This window comes from Halichoerus grypus, chromosome 5, assembly GCF_964656455.1.
Source record: "Halichoerus grypus chromosome 5, mHalGry1.hap1.1, whole genome shotgun sequence".
Taxonomy (NCBI): Eukaryota; Metazoa; Chordata; class Mammalia; order Carnivora; family Phocidae; genus Halichoerus; species Halichoerus grypus.
This window is the reverse complement of record NC_135716.1, coordinates 150,947,616-150,964,385: the sequence shown is the minus strand read 5'-3', so window position 1 is coordinate 150,964,385 and position 16,770 is coordinate 150,947,616. Positions and strand designations below refer to the sequence as shown.

General features: G+C 56.1%; 1 protein-coding gene and 1 long non-coding RNA gene across 2 annotated transcripts; one reads left to right on the top strand and one right to left on the bottom strand.

The window, feature by feature from the left end:
• Positions 1-3,134: 3,134 nt before the first annotated feature.
• LOC118536566 (uncharacterized) lies at positions 3,135-10,938 on the bottom strand. Its single transcript, XR_004917751.2, has 2 exons — positions 4,131-10,938; positions 3,135-3,288 (listed from the first exon to the last, which is right to left on the bottom strand). It is a non-coding gene; the product is annotated as an uncharacterized LOC118536566 (long non-coding RNA).
• Positions 10,939-11,381: 443 nt separating this feature from the next.
• Positions 11,382-13,648, top strand: FOXD2 (forkhead box D2). The gene has a single exon (XM_036093458.2). The coding sequence runs from the start codon at positions 11,382-11,384 to the stop codon at positions 12,867-12,869; it is 1,488 nt and encodes a 495-aa protein (XP_035949351.1). The 3' UTR covers positions 12,870-13,648.
• The last annotated feature ends 3,122 nt before the right edge of the window (positions 13,649-16,770 follow it).

The following is a 16,770-nucleotide window of genomic DNA, read 5'->3' as shown; positions in this document are numbered from 1 at the left end:
GTCCTTTCTCTGTCTTTTACAGCCATTCGCAACACTCTCCAAGCTCTGTGACTGTGTGTTCCTCCCCAGCGGAGGACTCAGATGAATCAGACACTGCCCTGCTCAGAGGAGTCAAATATAGGTGGGTGACAATATAGTATGCAGAGTGCTGACAAGATGAGGGGGTGCGTGGTCACCTTGGTCACTCACCCGTTGGAGCCTCTGCCTTGAGCTCAGGCTCAGTCTCTTCTGAAAGAGGGAGGATGTGCCTTGCCCTCTCTGCCAGGGTGATATGGCTTTTGTAACTACTGAAGCCATTGTGATGGTGGGTGAGGATATTCTACCCTGTTTCCCTCACTGGGCAGTCTCGCTAGGGCTGGGCACACTGGACTTTGGCCTGAGATACCCCTTGTCTGGAGGCTGGGCTTGAGATTTCGGGGCTGGAGGAGAATTAGAGACAAGAGGTCCGGACCCTGCTTGAGGGGTATGCAGGCCCCACCTTAAGCATCAGACTGGCTTCCTGAATTGTGTAGGGACCGGGGCTTGGTGGGCTTCACAAAGAAGGCTACCCGGAGGAGGTGAGCTCTGGTTTGGGGTTTTGAAGGAAAGGAGAAGCCAGCTATTCCAGTTTCTATGAAACACCCTTTCCTCCATCCTAATCCCTGTCCAGACTGGCAGGCTAAAAAAGTCCAACTACTTCCAAAGCAATTTAGATGGGACCAAGACAAGAGGCAGAGACAGAGAAAGATGGGCAGAAAAGAGCAAAAGGGTAAGGTAGAAAGTTTGGGGTCTTAGCTAGCAGACTCGCCTACTTCCCTGCTTGATGGGCTACAGGCCAGTGCCCATAGGCACCCACTAGATTGGGCTTAAATGTCCCTGCCTTCCACATTAGCCACCAGCCATATTTTCAGGTTGGAGCCCATAGAAAGTGTTTACCACATAGTTACAGTTTTTATTACTCATATGTTCTACATACTCAGCCTTATTCATTCAGATGATTCCATTGTTTGCTTTAAAGTATTTATTCAATTGTTGTATTGGCTATATATTTACTTGGCTTTAAAATTATAAAAGAGTATTGAGTGAAAGGTCTCTCTTCCATTTTTGTTCCCCATTTATTTGCCCCAGCAGATGTTTATTAGTTTTTTATTCATTCTCCTAGATATTTTTGTTGCATATGCAAACCAAAACAAATATATTTTCTCCTTTAGAAAAACACAATTGGAAGCATAATGTTTTTACAGTATCTTTAATTTTTTCACTCAATGATACATCTCGGGCTCTTTCCAGATCAATGGATAAAGAACTTCTTTATTTTATTTACACAGCATACTATTTCCTTGTGAGATGTGCCATTGTTTGCTTAATCAACCCCCTGTCAGTGGACACTTACACTGTCTCCCACCTTTCGGCCTTCCAGACCCAGCTGCAGTGAGAGCCCGTACGTGTCCCATGCGTGCAGATGTATCTGCAGGGGAAGTTCCCGGAAGTGCATTTCCACGCAGTCCCTGTCAGCACACCAAGCTCCCTGGGACCACACTGGCTCTTTTGGCAGCTGTCCACTTTTATTTCTCAAAGGGACCCTTGGTGACTGTGGTCAGAATTCCACTTTCTCAAACCTCACTGCCCTCTCCCCTGTGACCTTCCCATCAGAACTTCTCACTAGGGCCCCTCACCAGATGGTTTGGCCTCTGGATCTGGGAAGCCTGGGCACTTGCCACCTCTAACCTGAGTGGGGTCTGTGCCCTGGCCATCAATCTGTCCAGAGTGATGGCTCCTTCTCCCTTTCAGTCTCCCAACCCTGGGCATCAGAGGCAGGTGTAGGAAGCTCGCTCTTCAGACCTCCACTGTTCAGGCCTCCAGGCCTCCTGCCAAATGCTGCCATCTCCCCTTCTCTGCCATCCCTCATCCCCAACTGTGACTTCCTTCTGATCATCGGGTCATGTTCTAAGATCTGCTCCTCTCTGGCCTTGGATTTCCCATTTCATTGGGAGTGGCCCTGCTTCATGGGAGGAAGTGGATGAAGGAAGATCCAGCAGCAGGCCCCCTGTGAGAGGCACGCATGTGACTAAGGGGGAGCCAAATCCACTTCGTAAAACAAGGCCCTCAGTAGCCTGGGAATGTCTGGGTTGGACCAGACCTGTGGTGTCAGCTCATGTAGCAGATGGCACCATTCTGGCTGAGACAGGATGAGCAGGAGCCTGGGCAGGTCAAGACCATGCAAACATGGTTATTATTATTGCTGTGAATGGCAATCACTCACCTTTGGAATCGTAGGTAGGGCACAGTAGTTAAGAGCCCTGATTCTTGAGCCAGATTCTTGAGTTCAAAACAGGGGATGCACTTCTTACATGTCAGACAAGGAAGCAGAGGACCTGGGAGGGGCAGAGGCAGGGATGGGAGGAGATCTCAGGCCCCTAGACTCAGGCTCCACTGCTCTTCTCCAGTTGCAGGAACAAACCAGGGGGAGGTGCATTCAGCAGGCAGGTTGGAGCAGGTATCCTCAAAAATGTCAAGGTTGGGAGGCCAGCAAGGATCCTCTCTGAGGCATCCTGACTCATAGTTGGCTCGTTCTAGGCGTCAGGAGTCTCTGTGAGGTGACAGCTAGGAAATTTCCTTGGTTTCTGTCTCCAACCCAGTTATCTGGATCCTTCACAAACAAGGACACTGGGGCTTAGAAAGGTTGTTTGTTTGAGACTAATACATGGTGGAGGCATAAGCTGAACCCATCTCTAAGACTTATAGTCTGTCTGTTGTGCCTAGATTCCTATCCAGTGATCACCTAGCCATAGCTCACACATTTCCAGTGATGGGGCGCTCACTCCTATCAATGTAACCTATCACCTCTCTGAGCGACAGCCCTATTGGAAGGCTCTCCTTCCATGGAGTCACAGATATTGAGTCTCCTGACAGCCTTCAGGCTCCCTTTTGCCATGGTCTCTGTGCTCCAGGTCAGTCCTGGAGAGATTTGAAGATGGGGGCTGTGTCAACACTGAGCCCTTTATTCTCCAGGCTAATGACCCTAGACTGGTCCTTTGTGTCTATAGGGCATCTTTCCATCCCCTCCTGTATTAATTAGGGTTCAGTTCAGTTGTGAGTAACAGACTCCACTACCACCGCCACCCCCCCACCAAAGAAAATTCCACAACAGTGGCTTAACCAATATTGAAATGTATTTCCTTTCCCCGTAAGTCTTGAGGCAGTTCAGGGTGGTATGGCACCTCAAAGGTTTCAAGGACCCAGGATCCTCCTCTCTTATGGCTCTGCTGTTCGTGAAATTCAACTCGAACTAGCAGAACGTCATTACACCTAGTTTAAGAAAAGGGAGAATATCTTTAGAACGTCTGGGAAGTCTAAGGGTTCGAGTTTTGGGCAGAGCCGGTGGACGCAGCACTGTTGTTAAACTGTCTCTCTCTTTAGGCTGTTTCTCCTCTGTGTATGGGCTTCAGTGTCAAACCACATTCTCCACCTGATCTTCTGATCCAAAAGGAGAAGCACTCCTCCTGAAGTCCCAGAGTTCATATATCAAATCTTGTAGGAGTGACTGGCTTGGCTTAGGTCCCTTACTCCTGACTAGACCAATCACTGGGACTTGGGTTTGCAATGGTTGCTATGGTTGATCATGCTGGGTTGCCTGTCTACTCTTGGAAGTAAGTGTGAAGGACCCAGAGATTGGACAGTCCCATCAGGACCATGTGGACTATGGGAGGGGAAGTCTTATCCAACAGAGAAATGGGATACCCCAAAACTGTAAACATGTTCAATTCATCATGCTAAGGAGAGTGAATTTTGTAATTTATAAGCAATGGGGAGCCCCTGGAAGATTTTGTCAGGATTTGGCTGGTTTGATTGGTCACAACATTTTAAAAGAAGGAAACTGAGACAGAGAACACAAGAGAGAAATCCAATGAATGCTGGGGTCAGGGACCATGGAAAGACTCTCTTTCATAGGGGGACGTGTTCTCCTCCCTTCGCGGATGGGGACTGATGGGGGAGAAGCAATGTCTGTTTTCAAAGAACAGCTATTTCCGCTGGTGATGGAAGCTATCTGTCTGGGGAGTCCCAGACAAGAGGGAGAAATACATCACACTGTTCATTCCTTCACTCATTGGTTCCTGTATCCACAGGTCTAACATTCACTGAATACCTACCGTGTGTTGGGTTTTGTGGCTAGCAGGAGGCAGGGTGACTGATAATGATGAGAAATGTTTGATGAGCTTTTTCACAGTTTCAGGCACTGGGCTGAGGGCTTTATACACATTAGCTCATTTAATCCTCACGAGAACTCAGTGAGGTAGGTACAATTATTATCTCCACCCTGTAGAGGAGGAAAAATGAGGATGAAGGCAACATAATGAGTGTTCTCAAGGAACAGTCTACAGAGGGCGACAGACTGGAAGATAAATGATGACAATGGAGGGAGTTTAGTGTTTTGGGGGCACACAGGCAGGAGCCCCTCATAGCCTGGCCAATGGGAGGTGTTGTTGGGGAAAGTGTCTCATGAAGTTTGATATTTGAAATGGGCAGAGGATTAGGAGGACTGGGCCAGGCAGGAGTGAGCTGCAGGTAATGGTCTAGAGTGAGAGAAAGCAGTTTTGAGTGGAGTGCAGGGGTTGGAGGTGTGGCTGGACACAGAGGCAGGGGCCAGGCTGCCTGGTTATCTGTGCAGACAAACACAGGATTCCCTGAAAGCAAAGCAGCTGGGGGCAGCTATCACTGGGGGCTCATGCAAATTGCATGAGAATCATCCTCCTAGCTTCTCCTTTAACTTTATAATTGCAAGCACCAGGAGGCCTCTTCCTGCTGCTCTGAGGTCTCAGCAGCACCCCCTGGGTGTGTATTAGCAGAGGTTTCTTAGCCCCTCTCCCCCTTCCCAGGGCAGAGGGCAGGGCGATATTTGCCTGAATTGAGGCTGTATCCAGCCCACCCACCTCCTGAGGCAAGACACTTAGCCAACCCCTGACATTTAGAGTCCTTCAAAGTAGCTTGATCTGGGCTGGGGTTGAGGAAAGGAAGAGTCTGACTTTCCAGGGCAGCTTTGCCCCCTCTTTCTTCCTTCCTGCCCCACCCTGGAGCGGTGACCCCCTCTACCCCATTCTCTCCTGTATTTCCCCTCTCCTTATGTCGACTCCCCCAACCAGGCCTCACCCCTCAAAATGAGCCCTTCCCCACATCCAGGTGAAATGGAGAGGGCTCTGGGCTTGGGAAATGAGAGGTTAGGGATCTAGTTCCGCCTTTGCTACCAATTTGCTGTATGACCTTGGGCAAGTCAGCCTTCCCTCTGGGTTTCCCTCTCTGGTAAACGGACTTTTAAGACCTACAGTCCAATTTTGGGATAAATGACTTAAGTCTTTTATTTACTGGAGGGAAAGAAAAACAGCACACCCAGCATGCAATGCAAAGGGTGGGTGGAGTGTATGGATTAATGGTCTTTTGGAGAACGGAGAGGCAGGAAGCAGGTCGGCTGTGCGGAGCAGGATGCAAGCGCTGTTATCAAGGGTTCAGGCTTTCAGTTATGAGGAGCTCAGAGCAGGAAGAGGGCAAGATGCTTTGGGCTCCTGAGAAGCCTTCTTTCTGGAGGAGGCGGGATCTCAGCAAGGATTTCAAGCATGAGTACAGGTTGGGAAAGGAAGCAAGCATGCGCGAAGAGTCCGGAGGTTATGAGTCTCTGGATGAGTTTGCCAAAGGGGTGGGGTGGAGAAAGGGCCCTCTGGTCCTAGACCTGGTCTTCCAGTTCCTGACTCTCTGCGTGGACGCGCCGCTCCTCCAGAGGTCGCTGTTCCCCAGGAATCGGTCACCGGGTCTACATGGCAAGGCCGAGACGCCCTCTGGTCCCCTCGCTCTGCTTCTGTGGGGCTTACGCGGCTCCGCACGGGCTCCAGAGGGGTCAGGCACCCGGCATCATTTCCCCAACCACGCAGGGGCTTACGGTTTCACCAGCAACCCTGCCTGGGGCTCCGAAAGGCTAAACGCGACAGCGCGCGTGTGCGTGTTGCGCCGGTTACCGGGTTCGGACGGCTGGGCCCCTCCTCCCTTCCCTCCCGCCTTGCCCCACTTCAGGGCTGCGGAAGGGCGTCCGGGTCCCGAGGTCTTGCTGCTCCAGCGGGTGGCCTCCAGTTGGTGGGCAGGAGGCCGCCGCTACACTCTTCCCGGCTCTCCGCCGCGCCGTGCCCGTGCGCTCTCCTCTCTCTCCCCGCTCTCGTCCCAAACCCACACCCAGGCTTGCACCCTCACACATCCTCCTTCCCCGCCAGGGTCACGCTGCGGGCCTGGAGTGGGTTCGCAGTCCCAGCCACGTCGCGCCGCTTCCGGCGCTGGGGCAGAGCGGTGGGTTTGGCCGGCGAGGCTTCCAGGGCAGTCCCCGCACCTATCGTGCGGTTGGCAGGGGAGCACTCGGGACAGGCGCGGGTCGGACACACAGAGCCACCGGCGTCCGGAGGGGCACACGCACGTGGAGGGAGGAGAAACAGACCCTCGTTCGCAAAAACCCGGGACGCACTTAGACAATAGGGGCACTCAGACCTGAGGCTGACGCTCCGACACACCTGGAAGCGTCCCCTCTCCCTTGCCCCCAGCTGTGCGTCTCCCCAGCGAGGGGAGCCTGTCGCACCGCGGTCGCTTTGAAGCCAGAGTCCCAGGTTGGGTGGCTGCGGAGCCGCGCTGTTTTCACCCTTGCCTGGGCCCGCAACCCTCTTCCCGCGAACCAGAGTCGACAGGCTCCGCAGCTCGCCCGGGTCTCAACCGCTGCTCGGTGCTGGGGCTCAAGGGAGCCCCCCCCACTACGTAGTCCCAGGATAGGGGTGCCGGGAGGCGGCTGTGGCCAGGCACGGTGAAAGAAGAGAAATACATTTCTTCTGAGAAGTGGGGGGTACGTGGAGGTGTGGGGAGCAGTTCAGAGGCGCTGGGGGGAGGGCGGGTGGTCGGCTGGGGCGAAGGCGCACAGGCGGGGAGCCCTGTCATTTCTCTGCTTGCTGTGGGTCCGGCCTCTCTCTGAACTCTGACCCCGGGGCCCTGCTCCTGTGTGTGGGGAGCCCCGTCGCCTGAGGTTCTTCCCCTCAGGTCTCCCGATCTGGAATCTCCCGCCTCCCGCCCGGGCCAAGGGAGCCGATCGCTCTGGAACAGGCGGAGATCTGGGTGAAGAAAAGGGTCCGGAGATGCCCCGGCTTCGGCCAAACAACTGTCTCCCCCATCCCCCACCCCCGAGCTGCAGCCGATGGCGGAACGGGAAGAGGGGGCGGCTGCGCGGGTGTCGCAGCTTTCCCCGAGACTGGCAAGGTTTGTGAATAAAATTAGAGAAGTGTGCGGGCGTGGTGTCCCCCTGCCCGGCTGAGGCCGTACTGTGCTCGCAGAATTTACCGGCGGGGAGGCCGCGCCTGAGGTCGGTCCGCTCCGCGTCCCGCCTCCTGCTCGCTCAGCGCCGCTCTTCGCCACTTTCGCGATTGACTTCATTATATTCTCAAAACCATCTGATAGCTGTCGTTTTCCCTAAGTCGAGAACAGCACGTCTACGGCGACCATAAGAAGCCAAGGGAGGAGCCATAAAAGGAGGGACACCACTGATAGCCAGCAACACATCACAATAAACATGCAACAACTCCCTGGTTGTCCGGGCATTTTGGGGTGGACCCCCCTCCCAACAGGCGCCCCCAAAAGCCTCCTTCCAGTTGTTTCTTGGCTATGCGAAGGAGGTAGCGAAATAGTAAGGCAGAGGAAGGAGAAGGCCAGACCCTACTAGGGACACTGTAGCCAAGGCCCACAGAGCCTGTTGCCTTCTGCTTCTTGGAAGCTTCAGGCGTGGGCGCTGAAGCATAGGTTTTCTTGGGAGGGAAGTGACAGAGTCACCCAGATAGCAAATGTGACCGGAAGGCTTGGAAGAGGCTGAGCCCACAGGTGGGAAAGGCTGGTGCCAGCGGAGAAGTGCAGAAAACGAAATAAATTCCCAAGGTCCCCCTCGACCTTCTCCCAGCCCCCAGTTCACCTACTCCTGGCATTGTTCAAGACAAACTGGCCCTTCTAGATTTACACTAAAACCTTGGGAGGGATGAGAGGTTCCTAGAAACACCTCTACCGAGCTTGGTGAGGGGCTAAGCAGAGTTATTTGGATAAGTAAAGCAGTTCTGGCCTCTGAGTCTTGACACCTGGGTCCAACCCAACCCTGGGAGTGGTGTGGGGGGGCTTCAAGAGCCTGGCCAAGTCACATGATCTCCAGAGCCTGTTTGCACTCCTGTAAAAGTGTATGTTTGAAGGGTCCGATGATTCCTTAAGATCATGTCCCGGCCCCACACTGCAGAACAGGGACTAAGGGCCTGTATCGCTTCCCCCCCCACCTGGGCCTCAGCAAGCAGCGAGTGTGCAGCAGAACCAGGCAGAGGCAAGAGCCCACAGCCACAGCGGCTCTGTAGTCTTGCCTGGACCTTCAGAACCCAGGACATGTGGGCAGCAAATGCCTCAGCCAGCCTGACCCTGAAGCTGGGCAGGAGGCCGGAGCCTGGGGAGCCAGAAAGTGCTGGCAAGGGAGGAAGGGACCGGTGAACGCCTGCCATTTTAGAAATGGAGACATTCAGAAGGTGAGGTGTAGTAAGCTGAGGCCAATGTTGATTTTCCTCTCCATTTTCTTAGATACCAGCAGGGCAGAGCCGGGCTGGAGCTGATATGCCGTAGACAGTGTGGGCTACCTGTGAGTACGAGAGAGAGCTCCACGAAGTAATACACAAGCTTGGGGTAGGTGTAGGGTTACCAGATAAAATAAATCTGCTGAATCTAGCAATCCTAGGTATGTGAGTTTATTTGGACTCATGCAAAAAACTTCTTTCCAACCCTCGCCCCCCACCTTTTTCTCTGGAGGGCCTTATCACCTAGAAAAGGGCCACTACCCCTGCCCAATTGCTTGTCCATGGTTTGAAGACTGGACCTCTTCTCATCTTCCTGAGGACAGTCTGTTTATGCAGACCCTGCATACCAGGTGGATCCCCTTGGTCTGAGGAGTGTGTGTAGGGGGAACAGAGGACTTTCTCCCCCAAGACAGGGGCAGTCAGACCTGCTTCCACTCTCCTCTGCTCTTAGTCAGATGGCTTGAGAGGATGGAGACCTCCATCATGAAGATTAAGTGACAAGCACCTGGCCCTGCTCTATCTTGTAGGAGCCTAGGTGAGTTTCTTCCCCTCTCTGGGCCTCTGGTTGCCCCACCCCACCCCCCTCTGGGCCTCTGGTTGTGGAATGGGAAATTTAGATTTACACTAGATTATTCCATAGGCTGGAAACTGTTAGATGAAAGAATGTATCCACCCTCACAACAATCCTGCTGAACTACAGCTTGCAGGGGCCTGGCGATCCCTCACACCCTGCTTCCAGCACTTATCTATAGGGGATCTGATTCAGTACAGTGACCAGAGAGGGTTAGATAACGCAGTTACCCCAGTAGGGGTAACCCAGTGGAGGGCTAGACCATAGCTTGAGATCCAGGTGGGAGACTACACCCCCACCTGCTTTCTCTCTCCCCAAGAGTCTGCAAAGTGCTCTCAATACCCTCTTCATAAGTAGCCTAGAGTGATATAGCTACTTTTAGGTATTAGTCATGAGGTAGGTGCTTTTAAATCTCATTTTTACAGAGGAAGAAACAGAAGCAAAAAGAGTTTAAGAAATGTATCCAAGATGACAGAGCTCGTAAATAAGCAAGCCAGGACCAGAATCCCAGCAGCCTAATTTCAGGGTTCCTGCTCTTAACTACTAGGCAAAGCAGGAAACTGAGGCTGGGTAGGGGAAGTAGCTTGCTGATTGTCATACAGCCTTGCGACAGCTGAGGGCAGCTGGGTCTCGGGCCTCGCCTGCCGGAGATCTGACCACTGCGCGGCGCTGGCGGGGCAGCAGCCCGTCTATCAGCTCAGTTCTTGCCCACGACCAGCGCCTACCACCCCTGTCACCGCTCAGGGTTGAGATGGGCCCAGTCTACTGGTGGCTGGGTTCCTGGCCAGGGGAGAAAGGAGCCTAATGGGCTGGGCAGAAACCCGGCTCGTAAGAAGAAGGACACAGGACCAACCTTGTGTGCACGGGCTCCTGAGAGACGAGACAACGCGGGCCTGGGGCTGAGGTCAGGGTTCACTGAGGAAGGTGTCTGTCGGGGTCCTGTGGCCGGTCCGTAGAGCCTACAAGTCCGGCCAGAAAGGGGGAGCAGCCCTGCAGTGCGACTGGGGGTAGGGAAATGGAGCGAGGGATTCTCGGACCCACGAAGAGATAGCCAGACAAATGCAGGGTTTCCACAGGAAACAAGGCAGAGATTCACCGAAGGCGAGAGACACAGAGTCACAGAGCCCAAGACAAACGGATACCCGGACCGAAAAGGGCAGGGTGCAAGCAAACTCAGATCGATGGATCGGTCCGCGCTCCCGGAATGCGGCCGAAGCGCCGCACAGAAGCTTCGGGGAGAGGGCGACGGACAGGCGACGCGCTCCCCGGGTCTCCCCGCACACACTCCTGCGTCCGGGGTCCCGCGCCGCGGCAAGAGGATGTGTGGCGGGGTCTCGGCTTTGGAAGGGAGGAGAGGGGCGCAGCCGGAATCTCTCACCTCTCCGCGGCCCGAGGCTGAGAGCGCCAAGTTTGCTCCTCGCGGTCACTCAAGTGCGTCTCCCCTTGGGCCGGAAGCCACTCGGGATCCGGCGGGCCCAGCTCGGGCGGCTTAGGTCGGGCCGTCTCAGGCTCCCGCTCGAGCTCCAACTGCGCTTCGGCCTTGGTGGCCCAGGGCGCTGCCTTGGGTAGATGAAGGGTGGGGGCCGTCGCTACTTCTCCCGGCTCCGTTTGGCGCCCGCGTGGACCTTAACATCCAGGGGCTGAGCGCACTGGCTCCAAGCGGCGGCTCCGGGGAGCGGAGCGTTTGCGGGATCTGCGGGCAGAGGAGGACCCGCCTCTAGCCACCCGAGCCAGCTCCCGCCGCGGCGGCTGTTTGTTCCCGCCGGGCCCCTCCGCCGAGGCAGTCCGCCCGCCCCCTCCCGCCCCGCCCCACCCCGCTCTGGGAGCTCCGCCCCGGGTTCGCGCTCTTCCGCCTTAGGCAGCCGCGAGGCGGGAGGGACTAATTCCCCTACCCTCCATCCCGGGGGCACTGGGGGCCGACACCGGCCAGGGTCAGGGGCAGCCTCAGCTCCTTCCGCCCACGCCCCGGGTGCAGGCGCCCGGCTCCGGCTCCCGGGGCGGCGGAGAGAGCAGCCAGTCGGGTGCTCACCGAGAGGTGAGAGCGGCGAGTTGGGCCACGAGGGGTCGCTGCGGAGCTGGGGGACACCCCTCCCTCCCCGCCTCAGTCCCCCGCCCCCTCCCCGCCCGCGCGCAAAACACACTCGCCCCAGAGGCAGCGCGGCGGAGCCCGAGCCGCGGCCGGAGCGGAGCCGGAGAACGGCGGTGGCGGCGGCGGCACCATGACCCTGGGCAGCTGCTGCTGCGAGATCATGTCCTCCGAGAGCTCCCCGGCCGCGCTGTCCGAGGCCGACGCAGACATAGACGTGGTGGGCGGCGGCGGCGGCAGCGGTGGGGGGGAGCTCCCTGCCCGCTCCGGGCCCCGCGCCCCCCGGGACGTGCTCCCCCACGGCCCCGAGCCTCCTCCGGAGGAAACCGAGGCGGACGCAGCCGAGGACGAGGAGGAGTCCGGCGGCTGCTCGGACGGCGAGCCCCGCGCTCTAGCGCCCCGGGGGGCGGCGGCCGCAGCGGGAAGCCCCGGGCCAGGCGCGGCGGCGGCCCGGGGCGCGGCGGGGCCCGGGCCGGGACCGCCGTCGGGGGGCGCGGCGACGCGGAGCCCGCTGGTGAAGCCGCCCTACTCGTACATCGCGCTCATCACCATGGCCATCCTGCAGAGCCCCAAGAAGCGCCTGACGCTGAGCGAGATCTGCGAGTTCATCAGCGGCCGCTTCCCCTACTATCGGGAGAAGTTCCCTGCTTGGCAGAACAGCATCCGCCACAACCTCTCGCTCAACGACTGCTTCGTCAAGATTCCCCGCGAGCCGGGCAACCCGGGCAAGGGCAACTACTGGACGCTGGACCCGGAGTCGGCCGACATGTTCGACAACGGCAGTTTCCTGCGGCGCCGCAAGCGCTTCAAGCGGCAGCCGCTACCGCCGCCGCATCCACACACGCACCCTCATCCGGAGCTGCTGTTGCGTGGCGGGGCTGCGGCGGCGGGGGACCCCGGCGCCTTCCTGCCGGGCTTCGCCGCTTATGGCGCCTACGGTTACGGCTACGGCTTGGCGCTCCCGGCCTACGGCGCACCCCCACCGGGCCCGGCCCCGCACCCGCATCCACACCCGCACGCCTTCGCTTTCGCCGCCGCCGCCGCGCCTTGCCAGCTGTCGGTACCCCCAGGCCGCGCCGCTGCTCCTCCACCCGGACCTCCGACGGCCTCGGTGTTCGCGGGCGCAGCCTCAGCTCCGGCCCCTGCGCCTGCCCCGGGCACAGGGTCGGGCCCCGGCCCCGCAGGCCTGCCCGCCTTCCTGGGCGCCGAGCTGGGCTGCGCCAAAGCCTTCTACCCCGCGTCGCTGAGCCCTCCCGCAGCCGGCACCGCGGCTGGTCTGTCTACCGCACTCCTGCGCCAGGGCCTCAAGACGGACGCGGGCGGTGGTGCGGGTGCCGGGGGCACCGGGGCTGGGCAGAGGCCTTCCTTCTCTATAGACCACATCATGGGCCACGGTGGCGGCGGGGCAGCACCCCCGGGCGGAGGCGAGGGCTCCCCGGGATCGCCTTTCGCGGCGGCGGCGGGTCCTGGGGGTCAAGCCCAGGTCTTGGCCATGCTGACTGCCCCAGCCCTGGCTCCAGTGGCCGGCCACATCCGCCTCTCGCACCCCGGGGACGCGCTCCTGTCCTCAGGGCCCCCGTTTGCCAGCAAAGTCGCCGGCCTCAGTGGCTGCCACTTCTGACCCCGTAGAGCTCAGGGCCGGTAAGGCCCGCACTCAGCCTCTCCCGGGAGCTCCTGCGGTCCCAGCGGAACTCAGGGAGTCTATTTATGAAGAGTCTCCAGACCTTGGGCCGGCGCTCGTGACTTGGCACTTCAGGCTCCACGCTCGGAATTTTGCCGATAGTTGGGACGAAGCGGGCTCCATCGCTCAGGGAGAGGCCCAGGTCTATGCGATGAAGTCGCAAGCCATGATCCCACTCCAATATGAGCAGTAAAAGGGGCGGGGGGAACCTTCACTTTTTCCCAGTCTCTGCGCCTCTCAGAGGCCCGGGAGGAATGCTTTCCCGGAGAGATGTCTGCCCAGGCCCTGCAGATTCCGCCAGAAACACCCAACTGCGCAGAGAGGTCTCCCTTTCTGCCTCTCCCTCACTCCTTCCCCAACTTTGAGGCACTGCTTGCCCAATATTATAATTTAAAGATACCTATTATCCGCTTTGTGCTTAAAAGAAATTTTCAACTTTTTTTTCTTGCTGTTCTCCAAGGAAGTTAGTTTTCTCTGAAGCCTAAAGCAGTGTCTACACAAGCGAAGTTGAACTGGAGAGGTTGAGCGAGGGGTCTCCACAATCCCCGCAGAAACCCCGGATCCCACCACACTGAGGAACATCCTCCCTCTTTAGTGTTGGGGTGCTTTTGAAGGAACTTTTCCCCTTTCCCATGGCCGGCTGGGTCCAGCCATCCAGGGCCAGCGGCCCTCTCAGCGCTCTGCTCTGTCCCAGGCCCTGGGATATTTATTGTAGCTAAAGGCAATGAGGTTGGGGTGGGAGAGGAGGGTCTGGGTCAAGGACTGGAGAGGTGGGGATGGGGTGGGCGAGGGCACATCCCGTGGCAGGGGGTCCTGTAATTATGTGTAAATATCTGTACAGCGGGCCGCTATCTGCGTTCTCTGTCCACTGGGTGTGCATTGATTTAGACTTCTCTGTGAAATCGTCTGATGGTTTGTGTGGAAGAAAAAAATCTGTCTTCCCCCCCATTCCCATTGGTGTCAGTTGAATAAATGTATGTGAACTCCAGCAGTCACCAGCTCTGTCTGCTTGCCTGCACTTCCCTTTCCCAGTTGGGGCTCTCTCAGACACCCAGCTCCCGGGTACAGAGGGAGTGGGGAAGGGCCCTGGGGAGCCCAGACAGGTAAAGGAGGGCTTGGGCTTATTGGATGCAGGGAATATTGTGGCCTCGGCCTTTGGCTGGTGATGGGGCCAGGACTCTGGGAAGCCTGTGACCCCGTAGCACTTTCATTTTCGCTCTGGTCCTAAATGTCTGCCTGGGGTTTTACACAGAGGTTTTGTTTCAAATGCACCTGGGGATTCTCATCTTCTGGTTTAGACTTTAGCGTGGCAGGGGCTTATCTGGGTGCCCAGTGCTCATGGACACTGTATCCACTAAGTACAGTTTGAGTGAATTGTGTGTCTTGATGCATATTCTGTATGCCTCTGCGTGCGGAGGCTTTCATGGAGCTTATGGTTCCTGTTTGTGTTTCTGAGGGTCATCGTGTATCCTTGCTTTTTGTCCTCCTTTGGGGTGGGGAGTGAGTTGTATTTTAGGATATCTGCATTTTTATTTCTTTGTGTGTTCATGAATGTGTGTCTCTATGTTTGTGATTCTCTGTCACTGTCTTTTTCTGGGTCCTTAAGAGGAGAGAGACCTCTCTTTAGCCACTGTAGAGCCTTTTTTGGACCCCCCTCCCTCCTGTTGTTGTGGACAGGTCTGAATGAAAAGATTGAATGGGGGGGGGGACTGTGAAACTCTTCTTTCCTCTGGCCTGAGAGGGTTAGAAGTGCACTATGAGCCAAAGGAGAGAGGCAGTGCGGTCCTACTCTGTTAAGCCAAACCTTCCCAACCCTTGAGCCATGCTCACAGCCAGAACCTACTGCCGGAGTGCAAAACCATCGGGAGTTATGGCTGGGGCCTTCCATAAGCCCAGTGAGTCTCCCAGCTTGCTGCCTGTGCCTGGGACTCCAGCTGGCCGGACTCAAGAGCATGTTGGGCAGGAGGGGACGCTTTGGGTGGAACAAAGATGGTTACTCAGCTCTGTTCATTCAACGGAGGACATAGGAGAGAAGGAGAAATGTGGAGGTACAGAACGAGGCATTTTAGCCATTGCGGGAAAATAGACACATGCTGAGGGCGAGTGTTGGGCTAGAGTGACAGAGAGCGAGAAGGAGGAAGAGAGGGTCAGGGAACCAGCTTTGGAGAAGTTGAGAGGGGCAGTCAGGGAGAAGCCCCACAGGCCTCTTTAGCTAGATTCCCAGGCATTAGCAACAGCAGGAAAGGAGGAGGAGGTAGAGGACTGAGTGCCCTAGGGGAGGAGGGTCAGAATCAGGATCAGGGTAGGGAGAATGCACCAGGGCTGAGGAACAGTGGTTGCAACTCCTAAGTCAGCTGATTCCCCAACAGAGGAGAGACAAGGTTGGAGGCGCAGGTAGTAAATGTAGCCCCTTTGCCAGAGGCGAGGTGCTCTCTCCTCCATCTCCTTGAGAGACTGTAGGAGGGTGGGGAGGTCGAATGCAGTGGGCCACCTTCCCATGATTTTATCAAACAGTCCACGAGAAGAAAGGTGAGAGTTAGTGGTAGAAAGGGAAATGCCTGCTGATACTGGGATAATGGCTCTGGCGGGCTGCTTGGTTGACTTCCGTTGCTGAGTTTGATTTAATTTCTTTTCATTTGAGGAAGGTTGAACATGACTGTGTGTGTGTTTGCCCTCAATAAAGCATTTTGTAGCTTACATGATCTCATTTACCATGAATATGTCACTCCCAGATATTAGGTTGGAGCTTCAAGTAAAAGATTTATCAGTTGGTTTTTCCTCTTTAGAGGAGAGAAAATTAAGTCAGCCAGAATTCATATCTGATGGTGGATAGGCAGATGAGATACTGCCTCAGTCGCTATTTCCAGGAGAAGCAGCAGATCCTTCTGGACTCCTCAGTGTGTTTGTGAAGTAAATGTGTGTGTGTAAATTCATCTGAGCATGTTGCTTGTATGTATATGTGTGTCTTTCCTATCAGGAAGAGGTAGAAATAGGATCGGGCAAGAGTGAGCTACACCCTTCCAGGGGCTTCTAAGAAGCTTGAGGCCCCAGACCCGTGACTCAGATCCCAGTTTCCCTATGGGTCAAGAAGGCCAGATCTGGCTCAGATTATGGCTGAGGACTGGGAGCCACAAAGAAGCCACAGTTGCCCAACTGGGCTTGAAAAATACAGAAAAAAAAAATTGCTGAGAGATCTTCACTACTGAAGGCAGGGGAGAAGGGAGGGTCTTTAGAATTTGAGACTCCTTTAGGTTGTGTGGGCCCAGAACCTGTAAATTAGGAACTGGCAAGGACCCACCTGGGACCTGGACTGTAGGGAAGAGCAAGAAGGATGAGAGGATTGCAGATTTGTATGGTAGAGCCCTCTGTCCCCACCCCCAACACCCCCAGACCAGAGGGACTCTAAGTGGTTCCTTCCCGCCCTGTGGGTGCAAAGGGTGGGTGTTCAGTGTAAGGTGCCTTACTTAGGAGACCAGCTCACTGGGGGGAGAAATAGCCATCCCATCAGGAGCAGCTTCTGTGGGTTCCCTTCCTGTCTGGGTGGAGACAGCTGAGCCATTACCCCCACAGGCCCCAACAATCGGTGACAATAAGAAAATATCCAGGGCACACCTTCATCTCTCGAGGTGAGAAAAAAAAATGCTAAGAAATCGGCCTGGGGTTCAGAGAGTGCTGTCGAGAGCGGGCAGTTTAAAGAGGAAGAAAATTGGCGAATTTCACTGGTCAATTTCACTTCATTTCGTTCAATTTCGTTCAATTTCATTCCTTTTCATCCGGCGCCGGGAGGCCCGAGGCCACAAGGAGGGGGAGGGGTCTTTCCGGACAGAATTTACCCCATCTT